This window comes from Lupinus angustifolius, chromosome LG03 (genome assembly GCF_001865875.1).
Source record: "Lupinus angustifolius cultivar Tanjil chromosome LG03, LupAngTanjil_v1.0, whole genome shotgun sequence".
NCBI lineage: Eukaryota > Viridiplantae > Streptophyta > Magnoliopsida > Fabales > Fabaceae > Lupinus > Lupinus angustifolius.
In genome coordinates this window covers 785,134-806,567 of record NC_032011.1, presented here as the reverse complement: position 1 = coordinate 806,567, position 21,434 = coordinate 785,134, and the positions used below count along the sequence as shown (strand labels likewise).

Below are 21,434 nucleotides of genomic sequence, written 5' to 3'. Positions count from 1 at the left end.
TTAGCTACAAAAGAATTATAAATTTCAATAATGATCATTTGTATAATGACACTTATTTGTAAGCAGGATCTAGCTATGTCCGAATAACAAAAAATCCATCTAACAGAAGGTGTGGCCTACAAAATCATCCTAACACAATTACTTGAGATCTTCAAAACAAAACCTGAAAGATTCCTCTTCAAGACCACACCCGGAACCTGTACACAAAATTTATGGTAAGTTGCAATTAACTCAATGTCCTGGTTCCTAGAAGCAGGGAAACCTGAACCTGCAAAACTCATAACATCATGTAAGTTAAACATATTTCAAATTAGACCAATCAGAGCTCATATAAAAATAGACAGAATAGAAGCGTTGGAAATTGGTCCATCACTAGTCTTCATGTACAATGATGTGATCAGTGTTCCTGACTAAAATAATGCATGCATGAACTGCAAATCAACTATACTAAATCATACTTGCACTCTAGTTGTCAAACACAATAGGTTTTGTTGTTGTTTATTTCCAAGGCAAGGACTATTATTTAGCAGAAATGTATAGCCAAGATGCTTTAAGCCTATTATGCAATTAGTAAAGGGCATGTAAATTGCAAAGCAAGTGGTCCTGTATTTGAAGAAATCAGCAGGACTGAGAAAAGAGGAAAAATAGTTTTGAAAGATAAAACTGAAAAGATTTCTTGGCTAAGGGATAGTTAAGTTTTTTAAGAACAGCACAAATGAGAAAAAAGAAAACATTTTCTCATCATTTTCAGCTGAACTTCATACAGTGGAAACAAAAGAAGGAGCTAAGTATTTCTAGTACATTCTACCACTAAAGATAGCATATTAAAGAAAGCAGCAACAACTACTAATTTGGTGAAATCTGTGCACCTGCACAACCTGCACAGTGGAAAATGATGAGCTATGTTTAATTGTGGGTAGTCTATGCTGTAATAAAAAAAAATCATGCCCAGAACTACAGAAGTATGTAAATAGAAGAGAGAGAACACAAACCGTATAACATAAACAGATCAATAACCCTATGAAGAAGGTTGCTGCTCTGGCTGCTGCTGATACCCACGAAACTTGCTACCATTTTGCGTGTGCCCATTGTTGGTTTCCTCAGTATCAACCTTACTTACATGTTCTCGCTCTTCCCTCTCCCTGTTCCATTGCTCAATTCTGGCACGTCTTTCCTCACTGCCTTCTCTCACCGGACTATAGTTCTTCCTTGCTCGAGGACTTTGACTACGACTTCGTCCTCTCCTATGTTCAGGGCTGGTACTCCTGTGTTTCCTCCTACGACTTTCATGATGATGGTCTCTGTCATCATACCTTCTGCTGCTATGACCCCGATGTGATTTTTCCTCATGGCTCTGATGCCTATAAGGACTCCTGCTTCTGCTGTGCCTTATGTGGTGCCTCCCAAACAATTGGCGCCTCAAATCCCTGGAGATAACAAATATTAAAATTTTGAAGTTTAGTTTCAGAACCACAACAAAAAAGAAGCAGCTTAACAGCCATAGCTAAAGTATTACCTGCCAACTTTTTTCAAGTGCATGAAGTTGCAATAACCACCACGGTTGCAAGTATTCTCCTCATACTGCCTGCAAGTGGCCTCACGGAAGTCTGTTACTGGAGAGAAGTCAACAATAATCGGACGGCCTGCATGAAAATGAAGAGTCGATGTTCAAACATATTTCATTTTCTGGCATTTACTTGTAAAGTGCATGTTTGGATTAATGGTGGAAAGTCAAGTTTGTAAGCAAAACCACGTTCGATCAACGTGAAAGCTACCCATTGTAGCTTCTTGGCAAACAAAGGTTTGCAGCTTTCGAATGCCAAAACAAGCATACACCAGGTGTGTATAACAAGCCAAATATGTGACTTAAATACAACAAGTGAAACATAATTAACTAACAACAACCAATCTACCACAAAATTCATAAATGTCAAGTTTTTCCAGAGAACTTTTTTAGAAAGAAATATAGAATCTTCAATCTGGCTACCTGAAACGATAAGAAAGTATCGTTCTTCTTTGCCCTCCTAAATGAAAACATTTTACCTCCATCCCTCACCATTGTACTCTATGTTAAAACGCCTTGGCAGATAAGGACACATAGTTGAGCATCATTAATCCCACTAGGTCGGCTACATGGATTAAACGACGTCATATTTCTCTATCAGATCATGTCTAACCGACAAAGTGTTGATCTCTAAATCCTTCTTAAGTGAGACTCAAACCCTAAACAGTAGTATCCAATCACTAACCATTAAGCATTTGACTGAGCACTTCAACAAAATCACAAACATTGTAAACAAATTAAGTTAAACAAGTAACTAACCAGCATAAAACCTTCCACTGAGATTTCTAACAGCATTCGCGGCATGTTCTTCCTCTCTAAACTGAACATACACATTACCCACCTGAAAAAAGGAAAATCAATACATATATCCACAAATAGTACATAATAAGTGTATAAAAGGGTACTATACCATGTGATCAGCAAGGTTATCACAGATATTAAGGCTTTCGATATCGCCACACTTGGATAATTCTAGGAAGAGATCTTCATAGAATTCTTCAAAGTGATCCTGAATCTTATGAGGATCAATGGGGTTACCATGTGGGTCCACAACGGGTGTGATCATATCAGGGCGTTGGTACATATTTGAGAGCAAGATTGTAGGACTTATGCTAGGTTTTGTGTGAAGCCTCGAACATCGATCACCATGTCTGCAAGCTCCGATTTTGAAGTAGAATGGACAATTCACTCTGTCTTTCTCCGTTCCGAATATTGATGCCAAGTGCTCCGCCATTAACAACACCTCAATTTCGAGACCTGGTTTCGGTGCAATTTTATTTGGAACCACAATTAGGGTTTCTGATTTGGGGATTCTGTGTATTATTATATTATACTACTATGATGATGTTGTTCAATAAGTATTATATTCACTAGTTTGTCCCAGAGGTTAAGGTTGCATTGCTTCATAATTATATCCGAGATTAATATTTATTTAGAGTGTAAAATCTATGTATCGGCAGTGTAAAAATACATACAGAGTCCGTGCATCATTGTCGTTCATTCGTTTGTATTACTTTTATTTAAGAGTCAACAATGATTGAAAATGAATGATGAATAATATAATGACAGTGTAAAAATTCTTACATGGTCAACATATACACCTTTTTCTCATTTATGCATTATAAATGTAAAAATTTATACACAAACAATATCTTATATTCATTTGTATTTTTTTAAAGTCAATAATTATTAAATATGAATATTGGATGACGCATTAAGAATATATAAAACGTATCAATGCCTCCAAGACATGAAAAAGAGAGGGAAGAGAAAGAAATATATCAAAATAGACTTTGCACTAGTAGAGAGAAATAATTAGTCACTTATCTTTTGTTCTACTTTCTTTGCTAAACTAAATAAGAGAAAGTTAATGTTTCTCTTCAACCTCTCTTCTCCTTTTCCCTTTCTCTTCTATTTCTACTTAACCAAAGAGAGGAGATCAAGGGAATAAGAAGAGAAATCAAGTTAAATCTCTTTTTTTTGTTTAATTAGGATATTACTTCAAAACACATATTTTCTCTAGTATTAGAGAGTCTAGTACTAAAATATGAGGAAAATAAAAGGTTAAATAAAGTACCAAGATATGATTTTATTGATCAGCAAATGGTACATTTTGTTGGGCATGTCCTTTTCACATGAGTTGAGTTACACAGCAGGAAAGATGATTTCTTATGCCAAAAGGGATTAATTCCTGGGAGTCACACTTTTTGGGAGGAACAACCACACACCCCGAAAGAAATTAGTTACTTACCTAAAAAGGGTGAGAGGATACCCTTGGTGGTACAAAAAATTAGTAACAATTGGATGCAGTAAGTTTCAAAGATAACTGATGAGAAACAAAGGTCTATAACCACATGCATAGCCCACCTTAGACCAATTGCCTCTGCATGATTTGGCTGCAAAAGATCACAAGAAAAGTGAGTGGTTGCTCCTAAGGATTGATCCTCGCTGTCGTGGAGAATGTCGCTTAGAATGTACGAAAACCAGTTTTTGTTGCAGCATCAATATTCGCCTTCATCGAAGGACTATCCGGAGGTTTCCATTTATCAGTGATTAATTTCACAACAGATTCAGGTACTACAGGAATGTGCTCAAGAGACACTATGTCACTATCTGCTCTTTTTAAGACTTGCAAGATATTGAATTGTTTACCATTGATGACCCAATCATTTCTGGACATCCAAATTGGCCACACTAGTTCCATAATCATATGCCATACCCACTTATCACTAGCATCCAGTAACTTGTGATACACACTAGTTTGCCATATTTTCCTCCATAGCCCAGTAGTCTTGTTGTTATTGTTTGGATGATTATCGGTATATCCTAAGCTGCAAACAAGAAATATTGTAATTACATAGTATTCCATGTGCCAAATCTTGCCCATTACCACATCACAATTTGTATAATAAGATTCAGCACCTGATATATTTAAGCACCAAGTAGCATCAACTGGGATATACGAATTTAACACTCGTTAAAACGATTGGAAAGAAGAACTCGACCTCCTCTAGGATAAACAAAAATTAAGACAAAATTCAGAGGTCCAAGCATTATTAACCTACCAACCTTCGGCATCATCAGTTTCCAAATATCAAATATCAAAGTGGCAATAAGAAGTAACATAACCTAGTATAATCAGTCAGAGCTATGAAGCACAGCTTTTGCCTTGAATTCTGTGGGAGAGCTCAGCACCATATCTCTAAGAGGCTGGTGAGCATGAAAATCCATTTTATGACCTTTAAGTCTTAGATTGTTTTGGACATAAACAAGATCATCCCCTCTTTGTAATCCCAACCCATTATTCGTAAATTGGAATGGATTACCATTATGTTGCCATATCACTTCACACATTGCAACACTTGAAACCTGACTCAGAACTTTTATGGCTAGTGTCTGTAACTGGGGTATTTCAAAACCGAAGTTCTCCCACCATGCAACCGGGTCCATTTTATCCCGACAATCCACTGCATCTTCCTCTCCTAATGATCCTTCAAGTCGCAAGAAAGAACTTAGCTGCTCTCTTAGAACTCTTCTAGCAGCACTTTCACGCTCATATCTCTCTAATGTGGTTTTCCAACCCCTCATTACAGCTTTATCCTTGGTTTGGCCTCTGCCGAAATATTTCGGGTTCAATATATAACCCGCTGAATGAAGAGGTGAGAACAGCACATCCCACCTGTTATCTATCAAACCTTCTAGTTGATTGAATGCATTGGTATCTATTCCTGTACTCTTCACAGCATCAATAGCCTGAAAGCGCCACTCATGGACATCACCCATCACACACTTGTCGATATTGATCTCGGAAAACAGTCTGATGAGTGGTTCACATATTAGCAACAATGTATTAGCCCTGCTCCAGAAATCTTCTCCTAATATGGCTGCTTCAATGCTTCGAAAATCCCGTGGAATACTAAGCTTCCATTGCTTCCACTCTTCCCTAACAACCACTTCCTGAAATGCTTGCTTTAGTTCAAGTATCTTTTGGACAATGTAACAAGAAGGGGCAATTTTAGCAAACAGTGACTCAGAGGTCCCTTTCAAATGTTGATTCAAGACACAAGGAGAGGAATTCTGAAATGCGGTCATGCATTTGTCAATTTCTTTAGCATGTACGATAACGGGTCTTATCCAATTCAATTCGGCAATATCTTCCATCAAAATGTGGAAAGAATGTGAAGAGCAAGGAGAACAGAATATATGAGGGAACTCTGACAATGTAAAAGATTCTGGATATGTCCTGGTATGTCCTAGACGTGAAATTATCTGAACCACATTTGTTGGCCCAACTTCTATGACCGTGTTCCTAAGAACACAAACAACAGAATTGCCCACTCCATCAATATTGTCCACACTTGTTGCTTTCAAGAATGAGAGTCCCCTAGGACTAGATACAAATATATTAAGCTGAAAACTACCTGACAAGTCATGTAAATGGCCGATACAAAGTAACGTGCATCCTGTATGTGGCCAAGACTCCCTAACTAGAGCCACATGTTTCTCAATCTTTTCTTTCTCTTTACTCAAAAAGGAGCCAGATAATTCATGTATTGAGAGGGGTTCATAGCCTGGGCCAAAAGCTGCAACTGCTTTGATCATCTCATGGAAGTAAGGGGAGTTAATAATGTTTGCATCTAAACCATCAGCAAAGAAGAATCTTGCTAAAATTTCGTCTACATCATCTTTAGTGACACAGGTATGATTAGTTCGAGAAGTCCGAATACGCTTACTATGCTTTCCAGTTCCAGAAGTTCTTTTCCTTTTCCGAGCAACCCTCTGTTCTTCCAAGACTTGAAATGATTCTTTCAAAGAAGTATCAATAGCCGGACAGCTTTTGACTCCAACACCAGAGAAACCAAGAAGATGTGCTCTAACACGTGAATAAGATCCATTATATCGTAGATTGCAGTGATTGCATTTCCATCTTTTTGTACCGCTTCCCTTATCAAACCCACCAAACACACTGACATGCTTCCATCCCCATTTATCTGATTCAGATGGCATCCTTCCAACTCCGCGTACTGCATATCACAAATGAGTATACATCCAACAAGATGAAAATCCCAAGAAATGAAAACACAATATTAAAATTATTAACATGCCATGAAAACAACAGACAAGCACTTTATGCTTTACAATAGTTGCTAACCTTATGCAGATTACATTGAACATAAACAGTGATTTAAATTGCGACCGCAATATTGCGGTTGCGGTGATTGCCGGCTTGCCGCAACCGCATCATAATAATGCAGCCGCATCGGGCCGCAACGCAACCGCATTAGACTGCATCATGTCGCATCGAATTTAAAAATAGTTTTTTAATCACAAAATAATTCACACTGCAACGGATGCAATCAGCATCACAACGGCCGCAATGATCACAATCGCAGTAACCGCAATTTAAAACACTGAACATAAACATAAATGTACTAGAAGCTAAACCATTTACACATGAATACCCTGCTACAACCCCCAAAATCCTAATTCTACCAATCCATGTAGTTTGAATTATGTTGTTTCAACATATACACTTTTATTGAAGAATGTAAAAGATAGAAAGAAAAAATATATTACTTGAAACATTCTTCTACTCACAACAGATTGCAATTCTTAATACCAAGCTATCAAACGCTAATTCTCAGTCTTATTTTTCAAATGTAGCATTTTGACAGCATTTGTTTGTTATTTCCATTGAATGAGTTACTTGGATTTCAAGTTAATTCTTTTTTACATAAAAACCACATCAAATTAGTGAACTTTCAACTGGGTTTTTGTTCTACGATACAATCATCCACAAAGGTAAGAACCCCATTTGGGTTTATGAACTAGAGATTTCTGAAAAATGTTGAGAACAGAGGAAATAGTGAATAAAACAATATAACAGTTATTACATACACTGGGTAGTGAAACTCATGAGTTACATTAGAAACTATATATAACATGTTGAAAAATTGTTCTAGATGAAGAAGAATCACGGAATGGAAGATACCTTAGTGGAGCATAGAATTTTCAATTTGTGTGAAAACAAAACGTGGTGACGAAACGGCGCGTTTCTTTTAGGGTTTCGTGGAATTTATGTTGAATACGGCAAAAAGAAGAATTTAGAAGACCGCACGTTTCTTCTGCTTCCGTTTCGTTTTCCACTTTCCCCTTACCTTCTAATAATAATCCAATTTGGATACTCCAATTAATTATAGAGTTTAAAATTTGTTTCCTAATGTAAAGTTTTTTTATATTGTCAGTATATTATCCAACATTGATTTGTTGACATATAATGATGAAGATTTGCTGATAGTGTAAAAACACTTACATTTTCATTAAATAAATATTAAATCCTTAATTATAAGGGTGGTGATTCATTTTAAACTTAATCTTCATCCTAACCATCAATTCTATAACTTTGATGCTAGCATTTCTAGCATTTTTATGTATTTTAACAAAATTTTATGTTTTTCTTCTTTTCAATTTGTATTTAAAAATTAACTAAGCATAAAATATGTTCTTAAACATTAGACATTTTCAAATATGGTTTCTAATTTCCAAAAATGCTTGTCTTTTCTAAATATCAAATATATATTTGATAATCATAATCTACTGAAAATTGATTGTGTCATTTCTCGAAGGCCTCTAAATAGAGTCCTTTAACATTTCCCATAGAACAACACTTGACACCTATTATCCTAGAAAATCTTTTTATCCATGAATTAGCTTCAACTAAAATTCATCATTAACTTCATTTGTTCATGAATGTTTGCTAATTTATCATATTTTGAGATTTTTATTCTAGTGAGAAATTTTCAGTCAATACTCAATACCCTTTGTTTATTTCATTTTAGGTTGTGATATTTAATTAGTTTAGAGAAAAAAATATATACACTGATAATATATGAGTTTTATACCGTGTTATACTCTACAATTGCACTATCTCCTCATTCCCATTAACAAAAACGTTTGTGTATGTATAAAATAAAAATAGATTTGCTTAACAATGTTAAAAAACAATCTGTTCATTTTTCTCTAGATATTGAAAGAAAGGTACACATATGTTGTTGCACAGTTTGTATCATTTCATATACCATAAACATCACAAATGAGTATACATCCAACAAGATGAAAATCCCAAGAAATGAAAACACAATATTAAAATTATTAACATGCCATGAAAACAACAGACAAGCACTTTATGCTTTACAATAGTTGCTAACCTTATGCAGATTACATTGAACATAAACAGTGATTTAAATTGCGACCGCAATATTGCGGTTGCGGTGATTGCCGGCTTGCCGCAACCGCATCATAATAATGCAGCCGCATCGGGCCGCAACGCAACCGCATTAGACTGCATCATGTCGCATCGAATTTAAAAATAGTTTTTTAATCACAAAATAATTCACACTGCAACGGATGCAATCAGCATCACAACGGCCGCAATGATCACAATCGCAGTAACCGCAATTTAAAACACTGAACATAAACATAAATGTACTAGAAGCTAAACCATTTACACATGAATACCCTGCTACAACCCCCAAAATCCTAATTCTACCAATCCATGTAGTTTGAATTATGTTGTTTCAACATATACACTTTTATTGAAGAATGTAAAAGATAGAAAGAAAAAATATATTACTTGAAACATTCTTCTACTCACAACAGATTGCAATTCTTAATACCAAGCTATCAAACGCTAATTCTCAGTCTTATTTTTCAAATGTAGCATTTTGACAGCATTTGTTTGTTATTTCCATTGAATGAGTTACTTGGATTTCAAGTTAATTCTTTTTTACATAAAAACCACATCAAATTAGTGAACTTTCAACTGGGTTTTTGTTCTACGATACAATCATCCACAAAGGTAAGAACCCCATTTGGGTTTATGAACTAGAGATTTCTGAAAAATGTTGAGAACAGAGGAAATAGTGAATAAAACAATATAACAGTTATTACATACACTGGGTAGTGAAACTCATGAGTTACATTAGAAACTATATATAACATGTTGAAAAATTGTTCTAGATGAAGAAGAATCACGGAATGGAAGATACCTTAGTGGAGCATAGAATTTTCAATTTGTGTGAAAACAAAACGTGGTGACGAAACGGCGCGTTTCTTTTAGGGTTTCGTGGAATTTATGTTGAATACGGCAAAAAGAAGAATTTAGAAGACCGCACGTTTCTTCTGCTTCCGTTTCGTTTTCCACTTTCCCCTTACCTTCTAATAATAATCCAATTTGGATACTCCAATTAATTATAGAGTTTAAAATTTGTTTCCTAATGTAAAGTTTTTTTATATTGTCAGTATATTATCCAACATTGATTTGTTGACATATAATGATGAAGATTTGCTGATAGTGTAAAAACACTTACATTTTCATTAAATAAATATTAAATCCTTAATTATAAGGGTGGTGATTCATTTTAAACTTAATCTTCATCCTAACCATCAATTCTATAACTTTGATGCTAGCATTTCTAGCATTTTTATGTATTTTAACAAAATTTTATGTTTTTCTTCTTTTCAATTTGTATTTAAAAATTAACTAAGCATAAAATATGTTCTTAAACATTAGACATTTTCAAATATGGTTTCTAATTTCCAAAAATGCTTGTCTTTTCTAAATATCAAATATATATTTGATAATCATAATCTACTGAAAATTGATTGTGTCATTTCTCGAAGGCCTCTAAATAGAGTCCTTTAACATTTCCCATAGAACAACACTTGACACCTATTATCCTAGAAAATCTTTTTATCCATGAATTAGCTTCAACTAAAATTCATCATTAACTTCATTTGTTCATGAATGTTTGCTAATTTATCATATTTTGAGATTTTTATTCTAGTGAGAAATTTTCAGTCAATACTCAATACCCTTTGTTTATTTCATTTTAGGTTGTGATATTTAATTAGTTTAGAGAAAAAAATATATACACTGATAATATATGAGTTTTATACCGTGTTATACTCTACAATTGCACTATCTCCTCATTCCCATTAACAAAAACGTTTGTGTATGTATAAAATAAAAATAGATTTGCTTAACAATGTTAAAAAACAATCTGTTCATTTTTCTCTAGATATTGAAAGAAAGGTACACATATGTTGTTGCACAGTTTGTATCATTTCATATACCATAAACTTGTAATTGGTCAGAAAAAATATATTTAAGTTAAAATTTAATTATTAAATATTCTTCTGACCAATCACAAATTTATGACACATAAGTGACACAAATTATGAGACAGAGTAGATGTGCTCCATCAAATAAAAGCGATAAGATTGTCCTTGACCTGAAATATCATCTACAATCTGCTTTATTCCCTAGCCTTAACTAAGAACAATATTGCTAATGTCATTCTCAAATGTCACATAAAAAAACAGTATGAGTCACAATTTGTAGAACTATATATCCTTATTAATTGTTGTGTTTCTCTACTTCCTACCAAAGCTATTCAGAAGAAAACTACACATTGGCATTGTTATCTGCTGCACCAATACTTTGATCTGTGATTGGCTGCATGGCCTGAATATCCAAGCCAACACCATTTATAGGTTCAGATTTCATATTCTGATTTGCAACAATCACATTATCTGATACTCCAATAGTAGTAGTTGTTGTTGTTGTTGCATGAATGAGATTCTCTGCTGGTATTCTAGTAGCTTCTACTATTGAAGGAACTTGCATTTTCATGGTTTTCTTACTTGTGTTTTGCTTGAAACTGGCCACAATTAACTGATGAATGAAGATAATTTAAGAGTTAGTTTGATTGTTATTTTACTCAAGAATGCAAGATCAATAGTAAACAAAATATAAGTGAAGGAAGTAATTATCAAAATAGTATTATTGTTAGGTATACATACTTTCATATTTACACACACTTAACTATACCTCCTATTAATCAATTATCAAAATACTTGCATGAGTGTTAGTTGTTGTTTTCAGGTAAGGATACTCTCTCAAAGCAACTAATACCGATGTGTATCGGATATGATACGTATTTGATTTTTTTCTAAAATATAGTATATGATATTTTCAGGATACATGCATAAAATAGTAAAAAAAATACATTAAATATGATAAAATTATAAGTGTAAATCAAAATATCCAAAGAAGAAAATATAATGAAAATTGTAAATCATTGTCTTCTAAAATCTCAAGTACCAAAACTAGAAAATATAGTAGAATAATTCATAAATTGATAAAACATATATTATTTTATCCTTTTTTTTGTTGAAAACATATTAAATACATATCTTCATCTTTATTTTTTTTTGATACTCTAGAGATACAAATCTTTCACGAATCCGAGCGTATTTGTGTCGAATATGTATCCAACATCAACACGTAAGGATGTTCGACGTATCCGTACTTCAAAGCTCAAGTATTGGAAAGACAAATATTACAAAAATAAGGAAAAAATGATATGGTATGATACTTTAAACTTTTATTTACAATGAAATAATTTTTTTTGCGATTAAAATAAAAAGGAAAAAACAAGAACTTCTCTATCCGATACTCAAGAGAATTCTTGTTGGTTGTTTCGGGTATAAAGACTTCAAATTTTCTTACCTGAATAGGAGTAGCGGCTATCATTGAACTTTCAAGGATACCTCCAAAAATACGTCCATCAGGTTCAGAGAGTAAAATAGTGAACATGCCCTTTTTACAAAGTGAATCACCATCAGCACCAAAGATATATGATCCAGATAAAGACACAATTTCAAAGCATCCCTACACAAAGGAGATAATAAAAAACCAAATATATAAGAGCTTAACCATATCGATTAATTTATCTTCTAATACGAGGAAATACTTTATTCTGATTCGAGTCATTGTATTTGTACCTCAAGTTTCTGAATTGAAGAATGATTAGTATTGCGAAAGAGCACACTTGATACGGAACCAGTGGCAGAAATTACTGAAACTGCAGCCTTTGGAACATTCTTTTCAGAAAATGCTAATATCTTTTTCACCACATCCTGCATATATTTATTTTTAATATTTAATTACTTACTCATTCATAATACTTTAGACATAATTTATAAATTTCTTCATCAAACTATGGTGTATATATATATACCTCTCCTTTATTCACTGTTATCACATGAGGTTTGAAGCTTCCACCACTTGTTTCTGCTGCATAACCAAATTATCAAAGTCTCAAACATTAGAAAAACTCATTCAAATTAATGCATATATCCAAAACCAATTAAGAATATATGACATCCTAGTCAAAGATTACCAATACAAAGAGATACAAGAAAAATATATGCACTAACAATATATGAGTTTTATGTATTATCATACATTTTTCTTATTGTTGATTTTTCAAATAAAATAATCTAAATGAATGGTAAAAGATGTATGTGTATCGGTCCATAAATTCAATACAAAGACGTAATATTATCTAGGTTGATTATGTTTAGAGGCTCAATCTAAAATCATTTTCTTAAAACTAGTTAGTATAAACAATATTTATTACACTAGAGAAATAAAATATAACTGTTAACAATTTATCTAAAATAATTAAATAAGAGTAAAGAATTATTTTGGTCTTTCACTTTTTTTGAATGTATTATCAATTTGATCTCTGAAAATTAAAAAATTCAAAGTAGTCTAAAAAATATCAATTATAAGTCAAAATTTAAAATAGATTATAATTATTTATGATTATAATATGTAAAAAATAAATTATAATCTAAACCTATCAACATTTTTAAAACTTTCTAAAAACTAAAAAGTAGCCTTTTCATAAAATAAAGTGTTTTTTTATAATAGAACTATTAACAATTCGTTCAAACTAATTAAACAATGTCCAAAGAAAGCCACCCTCTATTATACGTACTCGTGTGTTTGGAGAATTTGATAAATTATAATTATATTTATTTATAGTTATAATATGTGATATTATAATCTGAACAAAACTGCTCATAAATTTTAAAACTTTGTAAAGAAATGCCCTTTTATAAAATAAAATTATTTTTTAAAATCTAAGGTAGTTGGAAAATATAGATTATGAGGGGATATGGTAGTATAAAAAACTTAACTTAGATTATAAAAGAAGTTTATAATCCAAAAATTTCCAAAAAAAGAAGTTGTACCAACATAATTTTTTTAATGCCACTAAATTAATGCTTTTGAATGATTTAAAAAAAATACTTTTTTTATATAAAAGTATATTATATTATATATTGAAAAACAAAAACAAAGAAATTAATATTGTACATACATAAATGTGACATAAAAATAATTGTAGATGATGAGATATACATACATAATATTAAAAATATAACTCAAAAACTTACCTAGGGTAGAAGTTATTATATGCTTATTGGTTGAACCACGAGGCCTTCCTCTACTTCTTTTAGAAGAGGATCCAATTGCATGATCATCACTTGAAGGCATTGAATATGTTGATGATAAAACATTTCCATTAACATCATATTTCCTAGGTCTTCCTCTTTTTCTTTTCACTTTTTGTTCTGATGCCAATACAGAAGAATCTTCATTAGCATGTGTCATTTTCTGATCCAACACTTGAGTCTTAGGTGGTTCTGTTTGAATAGAGATGGTGGAAGATTGAGTCACTTGTGTTTCCATGAATACAATAAAGAACTTGAAAAAAAAAGGTGGTAGAACAAAACCCCTCTTGTGGAGTATAATTCAATATAAATGGTACCTATGCAACTATGCATGTGTTTATTTATATGGGATTTTGTAGTTTTTTATTTTATTTTAAATTTTTATATTGCCGTTTTTTTAGAGGATTTTGTTGCTTATTATTATTATTATTATTATTATTATTATTGTTGTTGTTGTTGTTGTTGTTTATATTTAGTGCCAAAAATATCTTTTACTGAATTTAAATTTTGAGGTAGAAAATAAGAATATAAAATTTATTAGTAATTATTTTATTTCGTTTATTTTTTTTAAGAATCTGTTTTGTTTTTCCTGTTGAGTGAATATTATACATTATACATAGAAAAAGAAGGGATCATGTGGATTGTGAAATATTATTAATAATAATATATATATATCTTGGGTTTTATGTGGCAATATGCATTTTAATTGCTGGCATTAAAATTTTAATGTTTTACATTAAGTTTAGGGGATTTCTTTTCCAAAATATGATTGACCAAATAAGATTAAGTTTTCTAATATTAACTAGAGTTCAATATTGGTTTTAGTTTGGTATTTTTGTGAAAACAAATTTCTATATAAATGCTTGATTTATAGACAACTTTTACAATATTTTAAAAATATTGTTTGGAAATTTAATTAATCTGTAATATTTTTTTAAAGTGTATAAATTTAAATTTTTGAAAGAGCGTATAATAAGCCAGGATGGATACAACATATTGATAAGAATGTATAACATCCAGCATAAAATTAGTTAAAAAAATATAGATACATTTCTTAACAATATTTTCCTTTGTTGCGATTTGTTTAGATACTTTCTTAAATATAATTGTTACCTGGTTCTAAATGTTGGACAAATTATTTTGTTTGAATTTGAATTCGTTCATATACTCGAAACTAATCTGATTTTAAATATAATTGAGTCAATCTTTGGATTTGAGCTCAACTCTAGACCGGATTAAATATAATACATAGTGATTTTAAATAAAATTCTATTAATATTATTTATTATTATGGATCTATAATTTGTCATGTGAAATGATACATATACATAGATATTTTGGTAATCATGTATACATGAGAAAAAGTTAGAAAATGAATAATACTCCGGACCAAAGAAATGTATTACTCTATACACAATTGAATAAACACACATACAAATACGATGAACGAGTGATCATGAGTCGGATCATATTTGTCCTTACCCGGCCACAAATATTATTCGAGTCAAACTTTTGAATTTAAACTCAATAAAATTCAACTATATTTAGGTCCAAACATGATCGAGCTAAATTGAATGAACGAGTCGGAGGAAGTCTTCTGACTGTATGTTGAGAAATTAATCTCTTTCCTAATCAGTGAGATGGCAGTTTTGGTCACAAAAGTACATAATTGGATGGCTAATACATGAGTAAGTATTGTACTTTGAAATATGTAAAAAAGGTATTTAGTTATGCATTTGTGTAAAAAAATTAAAACTTTAAAGGGCGTATAATATTTTTTTAAGAAAATGGTAAAAAGAATTAATATTTTGACAAATAATAAGCCATGATACTACACACGACACCAAAACCACATATATTTTTTCTTTGTTGAGCTCTTGGACAGTTTATATTTTTATTTTCTACCAAAAAAGTGATAATTTATCTACTTTTTAAACTGGAAGAATTGTTTAAATGTTAAAAACATAATTATTCTTTAAAAAGGAGATCATTTCCCAGTCCAAATAAAAAAGAAATATGTCTTAACAATATATCATGTTTTGTTTAACTTAATTACATTTATCATATTTTTTTGTTTAGAAAATTACACTTATTTCTTATGTAGAATAGTCAGCACAATGAAAGTATAAAACCTAGGGGAGTTTGTGTGAGTGTAGAAAAGTGAGGAATGATTCATATAATTTCACTAAAACTTAGATAATGTCAATATAATTTACTCTAAGAATAATTACTTATTTAGTTATTAACCGATTAAAGTTGTTATAATTTATTATAAATATTAGAAATCAATTATAAATAAAAAATATAAATTTGTTGTTGGGTAATTATAAATAAAATAATGTAATAAAGGGTAATTTGTATAATTTCACTAAAACTTTGAGGGTGTTAATTAATTTACTCTTATTATTATATTTATTTAAATTCATTTTTTTTGGTATAACAATATATTTTTTGTGAATTTTGATGGGATATAGATTTTGAATAATTTTATCAGCCTTTTCCTTCTGTTTAAGAAACTAAGTACTTCATCCTAGTACTACTTCCACAGGTAACCGAGAATAGATACATGAAACATACCTCAAATTATTTATGTAATAATCATCCCTCCACACAATTCCACTAGTCCACTTCACACATACCAGAATATACTCTCATCTACATTAAGATTTTAATACACGTTGATGAGTAAGATTTTAATACACAATCTGTTGAAAGTGAAGCCCTAAGCATTATAAAGCAAGATATGTATACTCCACTTGCTATTATTGCAACTACAACAACTTAAGAATAACAAATTCAAACTGTTACAAATGTCCTTCCTATCCAACAAATATCTTACGCGCTATCACTTGCACCACAAACAATCCAGCAAAACAGGGAAGGGGTAAAAATATAAGAAAACTAAAAACCCTCACCCAAATGATATAAAATCTCGCTTAAAGGACAATCACTTTGTGCAGAAAGAATCCCTAAAAAATTCCCAACATAACCCACAAATCCCTGCTCTAACAAGTAACAAGTACAAGCTCACCCTCACCCTCACCCACGCTTAATTCCGCCAGCCCTTGCATCATGATTTAGTTTATCCACCCCACACTAGCTTGAGGGACCACATGAGTGGGTTAGGCTATGTAGATAAGGTTTATAAGTATGTAATAAACACTGCCATGAATCAATCATCTTTGTATTGTCATAGAAGAGCAGCAAGCATTGCCCCAGGATCTGTCAATGCTGCCGGATTACTAGCCGGTTGAGCCAAGGGAGGTGGGCCAGGAGGTGCTTGAGTTGGTGCATGGGTCACTGTTGGGATGACTATTAATTGTTCCTTAATGAATTCCTTCAACCTGCAAATCAATATCAAAATTACCTGTAAAAGATGTAGCTGCCAAAATAGATTTTTTCATCAACCAATTATATGCATAATCGCGATTAAAACAGAATAGTTCTATGTTCAAATACGTTTGATGAAAAGCAAATTTTAAGATACGTTGTTTCATCTGGATAGGTAAAAAAGTAGCTTTTATATTAATTAGTGTAAATTGCAAAAGAAAATAAAAAGGTATGAAGTATTTTGTATAGACAAGGAAGGGGTAGGATAGGAAAAATGTGTTTCGTTTCAAAATAATCTAACTTTTAAATAAGCTTAAAACTTCTAGCTTCTGTGAATAGTTTTTTCCCATCACAAGTTTTTTTTCTTCATAATTTAATCAACTTTACCAAACATATCAAATTGTACCCGAAAAAATTTATACAGAATTAATCGGTAGAGTAGGAAACTACATCACATACTCAAATGTTAGTGTTGGGTCCCCTGAAGCAACTGTCATTCGCAGCTGGGTTCTGTCTGCTGGATCTGTTTCAATTCTTATCTGCATTATCATTTACATGAAATTCAATTAATAAACATAACAAGTACCAATGTTATCATCTAAATTCAATCATGAATGACTTGCAGATAAACCTAACATAGTTTAACTTTGACAATCAATTAAAAACAAGGCCCCTCCAAGTATCCAAGGCTTCTCCAGGAGAGAAAAATGCCCTATACTGTCTTTTTGTCTAAAAGTGGAGGTTCTTTAAGAAAAAACAATATAGACAATAACAGAAAATGATCGTTATGATCTTGAAAAGCAGATGGAAAGTTCTGCCTTCATTTCCACTCCATTTTATATCAGATTATTAAAGAATAAATGACTATTTGCAGGGACTGGAATGCATGATATGCAGTTTCACATATATACTTACTAAACAGAGCATTGCCCTTGTACTTTCTGAAAAGAATGTTGTGCTCGCAACAAGATTGTTTGGATTAGGATCCTAAAGCAGAAACAAGTTAAAAAATTAATAGATGTTAATGAATTTCAAAGAAAATATATAAGAAAAGGGGAAGTAAATTAGAGGGATTTTCAATATCATACAAGCCCAGGAGAAACTGTCAAATGGAAACTATTGAATAAGTTTGCCATTTCAAGCACTGGAAGTGGTTTAACACCTCTAACCTGAAATACCAACGAAAAAGATGAACCACTGCATGACCATAATAACAAGCTAAAGAAGGAGCACACAAACTTCACTTTGTACTTAATGCAGAATACATACCACTTCTTGAAGCTTCAAAGGTGGTCCAGTAAGTGATCTCCATTGAGGGAAAAACTCCTCGGCAGATACAGGTATAGGCTGAAGAAATTTATTTAGGATGGCAGGAAGTCGAAGTTTGACATTGACCTATGGAATGACAGATGAATATACATGAATTAAGGTTTTATGACTGTTGTATATGTCAAATGCAGCAAAAATCCTCCATTTAACTTCACATCTTTAAATTTAAGTACCATGTCGTTACCAAACTTGTAGGAGAAGTCAACAACAGCAACATCCCTGCTTGGGCGGAGATTAATGACTTCAAGTGGGCATTGCACCTATCAAACCAAAAGAGGGCAAATGTAAAGAAAACTAACAACTTGAGAGCAATAGACAACAAAAACAATGGTTTCTTACCTGTGCCCGTGGAGGTATAGTTTCTGGTACTAGTGAGAGCTCCATCTTTAAATGGGTTGGAGGCAATATTATAGCTTGAACAGAGACAAGAGGTGAAGTATTCTTGTTCCCCAAGAAAAGAACAAGATGCCCATGATGAGCTCTCCATTCTGCTTTAATGCCAATCTGTGCAAATATATAGATATATAATTATTATTATTATTATTATTATTATTATTATTATTATTATTATTATTATTATTATTATTATTATTATTATTATTATTATTATTATTATTATTATTATTATTATTATTATTATTATTATTATTATTATTATTATTATTATTATTATTATTATTATTATTATTATTATTATTATTATTATTATTATTATTATTATTATTATTATTATTATTATTATTATTATTATTATTATTATTATTATTATTATTATTATTGTTGTTGTTGTTGTTGTTGTTTATATTTAGTGCCAAAAATATCTTTTACTGAATTTAAATTTTGAGGTAGAAAATAAGAATATAAAATTTATTAGTAATTATTTTATTTCGTTTATTTTTTTTAAGAATCTGTTTTGTTTTTCCTGTTGAGTGAATATTATACATTATACATAGAAAAAGAAGGGATCATGTGGATTGTGAAATATTATTAATAATAATATATATATATCTTGGGTTTTATGTGGCAATATGCATTTTAATTGCTGGCATTAAAATTTTAATGTTTTACATTAAGTTTAGGGGATTTCTTTTCCAAAATATGATTGACCAAATAAGATTAAGTTTTCTAATATTAACTAGAGTTCAATATTGGTTTTAGTTTGGTATTTTTGTGAAAACAAATTTCTATATAAATGCTTGATTTATAGACAACTTTTACAATATTTTAAAAATATTGTTTGGAAATTTAATTAATCTGTAATATTTTTTTAAAGTGTATAAATTTAAATTTTTGAAAGAGCGTATAATAAGCCAGGATGGATACAACATATTGATAAGAATGTATAACATCCAGCATAAAATTAGTTAAAAAAATATAGATACATTTCTTAACAATATTTTCCTTTGTTGCGATTTGTTTAGATACTTTCTTAAATATAATTGTTACCTGGTTCTAAATGTTGGACAAATTATTTTGTTTGAATTTGAATTCGTTCATATACTCGAAACTAATCTGATTTTAAATATAATTGAGTCAATCTTTGGATTTGAGCTCAACTCTAGACCGGATTAAATATAATACATAGTGATTTTAAATAAAATTCTATTAATATTATTTATTATTATGGATCTATAATTTGTCATGTGAAATGATACATATACATAGATATTTTGGTAATCATGTATACATGAGAAAAAGTTAGAAAATGAATAATACTCCGGACCAAAGAAATGTATTACTCTATACACAATTGAATAAACACACATACAAATACGATGAACGAGTGATCATGAGTCGGATCATATTTGTCCTTACCCGGCCACAAATATTATTCGAGTCAAACTTTTGAATTTAAACTCAATAAAATTCAACTATATTTAGGTCCAAACATGATCGAGCTAAATTGAATGAACGAGTCGGAGGAAGTCTTCTGACTGTATGTTGAGAAATTAATCTCTTTCCTAATCAGTGAGATGGCAGTTTTGGTCACAAAAGTACATAATTGGATGGCTAATACATGAGTAAGTATTGTACTTTGAAATATGTAAAAAAGGTATTTAGTTATGCATTTGTGTAAAAAAATTAAAACTTTAAAGGGCGTATAATATTTTTTTAAGAAAATGGTAAAAAGAATTAATATTTTGACAAATAATAAGCCATGATACTACACACGACACCAAAACCACATATATTTTTTCTTTGTTGAGCTCTTGGACAGTTTATATTTTTATTTTCTACCAAAAAAGTGATAATTTATCTACTTTTTAAACTGGAAGAATTGTTTAAATGTTAAAAACATAATTATTCTTTAAAAAGGAGATCATTTCCCAGTCCAAATAAAAAAGAAATATGTCTTAACAATATATCATGTTTTGTTTAACTTAATTACATTTATCATATTTTTTTGTTTAGAAAATTACACTTATTTCTTATGTAGAATAGTCAGCACAATGAAAGTATAAAACCTAGGGGAGTTTGTGTGAGTGTAGAAAAGTGAGGAATGATTCATATAATTTCACTAAAACTTAGATAATGTCAATATAATTTACTCTAAGAATAATTACTTATTTAGTTATTAACCGATTAAAGTTGTTATAATTTATTATAAATATTAGAAATCAATTATAAATAAAAAATATAAATTTGTTGTTGGGTAATTATAAATAAAATAATGTAATAAAGGGTAATTTGTATAATTTCACTAAAACTTTGAGGGTGTTAATTAATTTACTCTTATTATTATATTTATTTAAATTCATTTTTTTTGGTATAACAATATATTTTTTGTGAATTTTGATGGGATATAGATTTTGAATAATTTTATCAGCCTTTTCCTTCTGTTTAA

At 30.9% G+C, this 21,434-nt stretch overlaps 4 protein-coding genes across 9 annotated transcripts; all 4 read right to left on the bottom strand.

Annotated features, from left to right (window-relative positions):
• LOC109342781 (splicing factor U2af small subunit B-like) lies at positions 1-17,822 on the bottom strand. Of its 4 annotated transcripts, none has more exons than XM_019580774.1 (5): positions 2,475-2,882; positions 2,324-2,405; positions 1,517-1,643; positions 993-1,427; positions 1-268 (listed from the first exon to the last, which is right to left on the bottom strand). In XM_019580774.1, exons 1-4 carry the CDS (start codon positions 2,796-2,798, stop codon positions 1,019-1,021), a joined length of 942 nt encoding a protein of 313 aa, XP_019436319.1. In that variant the 5' UTR covers positions 2,799-2,882; the 3' UTR covers positions 1-268; positions 993-1,018. The 4 variants fall into 4 exon arrangements, with proteins under 4 accessions (XP_019436319.1, XP_019436320.1, XP_019436316.1 ...); XM_019580775.1 differs by having other exon boundaries at positions 1-197; XM_019580771.1 differs by lacking the exon at positions 1-268 and adding an exon at positions 17,816-17,822 and having other exon boundaries at positions 469-1,427; positions 2,475-2,821.
• On the bottom strand, positions 3,636-9,759 carry LOC109342779. 3 transcript variants are annotated; one of them, XR_002107121.1, is made up of 3 exons: positions 9,613-9,759; positions 4,487-6,588; positions 3,636-4,395 (listed from the first exon to the last, which is right to left on the bottom strand). XR_002107121.1 is itself a non-coding variant. In XM_019580769.1 (2 exons), the coding sequence occupies exon 2, from the start codon at positions 6,569-6,571 to the stop codon at positions 4,703-4,705; it is 1,869 nt and encodes a 622-aa protein (XP_019436314.1). In that variant the 5' UTR covers positions 6,572-6,588; positions 9,613-9,759; the 3' UTR covers positions 3,636-4,702. The 3 variants fall into 3 exon arrangements, 2 of the variants coding, with proteins under 2 accessions (XP_019436314.1, XP_019436315.1); XM_019580769.1 differs by having other exon boundaries at positions 3,636-6,588; XM_019580770.1 differs by lacking the exon at positions 9,613-9,759 and adding an exon at positions 7,557-7,703 and having other exon boundaries at positions 3,636-6,588.
• LOC109342242 (AT-hook motif nuclear-localized protein 9-like) lies at positions 11,031-14,168 on the bottom strand. The gene is made up of 5 exons (XM_019580267.1): positions 13,874-14,168; positions 12,649-12,704; positions 12,413-12,547; positions 12,138-12,299; positions 11,031-11,300 (listed from the first exon to the last, which is right to left on the bottom strand). The coding sequence occupies exons 1-5, from the start codon at positions 14,166-14,168 to the stop codon at positions 11,031-11,033; spliced, it is 918 nt and encodes a 305-aa protein (XP_019435812.1).
• LOC109342783 (AP-2 complex subunit alpha-1-like) lies at positions 16,639-19,109 on the bottom strand. Its single transcript, XM_019580778.1, has 7 exons — positions 18,929-19,109; positions 18,763-18,849; positions 18,530-18,655; positions 18,349-18,429; positions 18,176-18,247; positions 17,720-17,799; positions 16,639-17,274 (listed from the first exon to the last, which is right to left on the bottom strand). Exons 1-7 carry the CDS (start codon positions 18,971-18,973, stop codon positions 17,121-17,123), a joined length of 645 nt encoding a protein of 214 aa, XP_019436323.1. The 5' UTR covers positions 18,974-19,109; the 3' UTR covers positions 16,639-17,120.

What these genes read in the sequence shown, in the direction of transcription:
- LOC109342781 (XM_019580771.1), bottom strand. Translation starts at nt 2,798, where the DNA reads ATGGCGGAGCACTTGGCATCAATATTCGGAACGGAGAAAGACAGAGTG. An exon ending in ATAACCTTGCTGATCACATG is followed by an intron (nt 2,406 to 2,474) that starts GTATAGTACCCT and finishes TCCTTTTTTCAG; the next exon opens with GTGGGTAATGTGTATGTTCA. An exon ending in CAGTGGAAGGTTTTATGCTG is followed by an intron (nt 1,644 to 2,323) that starts GTTAGTTACTTG and finishes ATTTTCATGCAG; the next exon opens with GCCGTCCGATTATTGTTGAC.
- LOC109342779 (XM_019580769.1), bottom strand. Translation starts at nt 6,571, where the DNA reads ATGCCATCTGAATCAGATAAATGGGGATGGAAGCATGTCAGTGTGTTT.
- LOC109342242 (XM_019580267.1), bottom strand. Translation starts at nt 14,168, where the DNA reads ATGGAAACACAAGTGACTCAATCTTCCACCATCTCTATTCAAACAGAA. An exon ending in TAACAGTGAATAAAGGAGAG is followed by an intron (nt 12,548 to 12,648) that starts GTATATATATAT and finishes AAATATATGCAG; the next exon opens with GATGTGGTGAAAAAGATATT. An exon ending in CTTCAATTCAGAAACTTGAG is followed by an intron (nt 12,300 to 12,412) that starts GTACAAATACAA and finishes TCCTTTGTGTAG; the next exon opens with GGATGCTTTGAAATTGTGTC.
- LOC109342783 (XM_019580778.1), bottom strand. Translation starts at nt 18,973, where the DNA reads ATGGAGCTCTCACTAGTACCAGAAACTATACCTCCACGGGCACAG. An exon ending in TGACAGTTTCTCCTGGGCTT is followed by an intron (nt 18,248 to 18,348) that starts GTATGATATTGA and finishes TTTCTGCTTTAG; the next exon opens with GATCCTAATCCAAACAATCT. An exon ending in CAAGGGCAATGCTCTGTTTA is followed by an intron (nt 17,800 to 18,175) that starts GTAAGTATATAT and finishes ATGATAATGCAG; the next exon opens with ATAAGAATTGAAACAGATCC.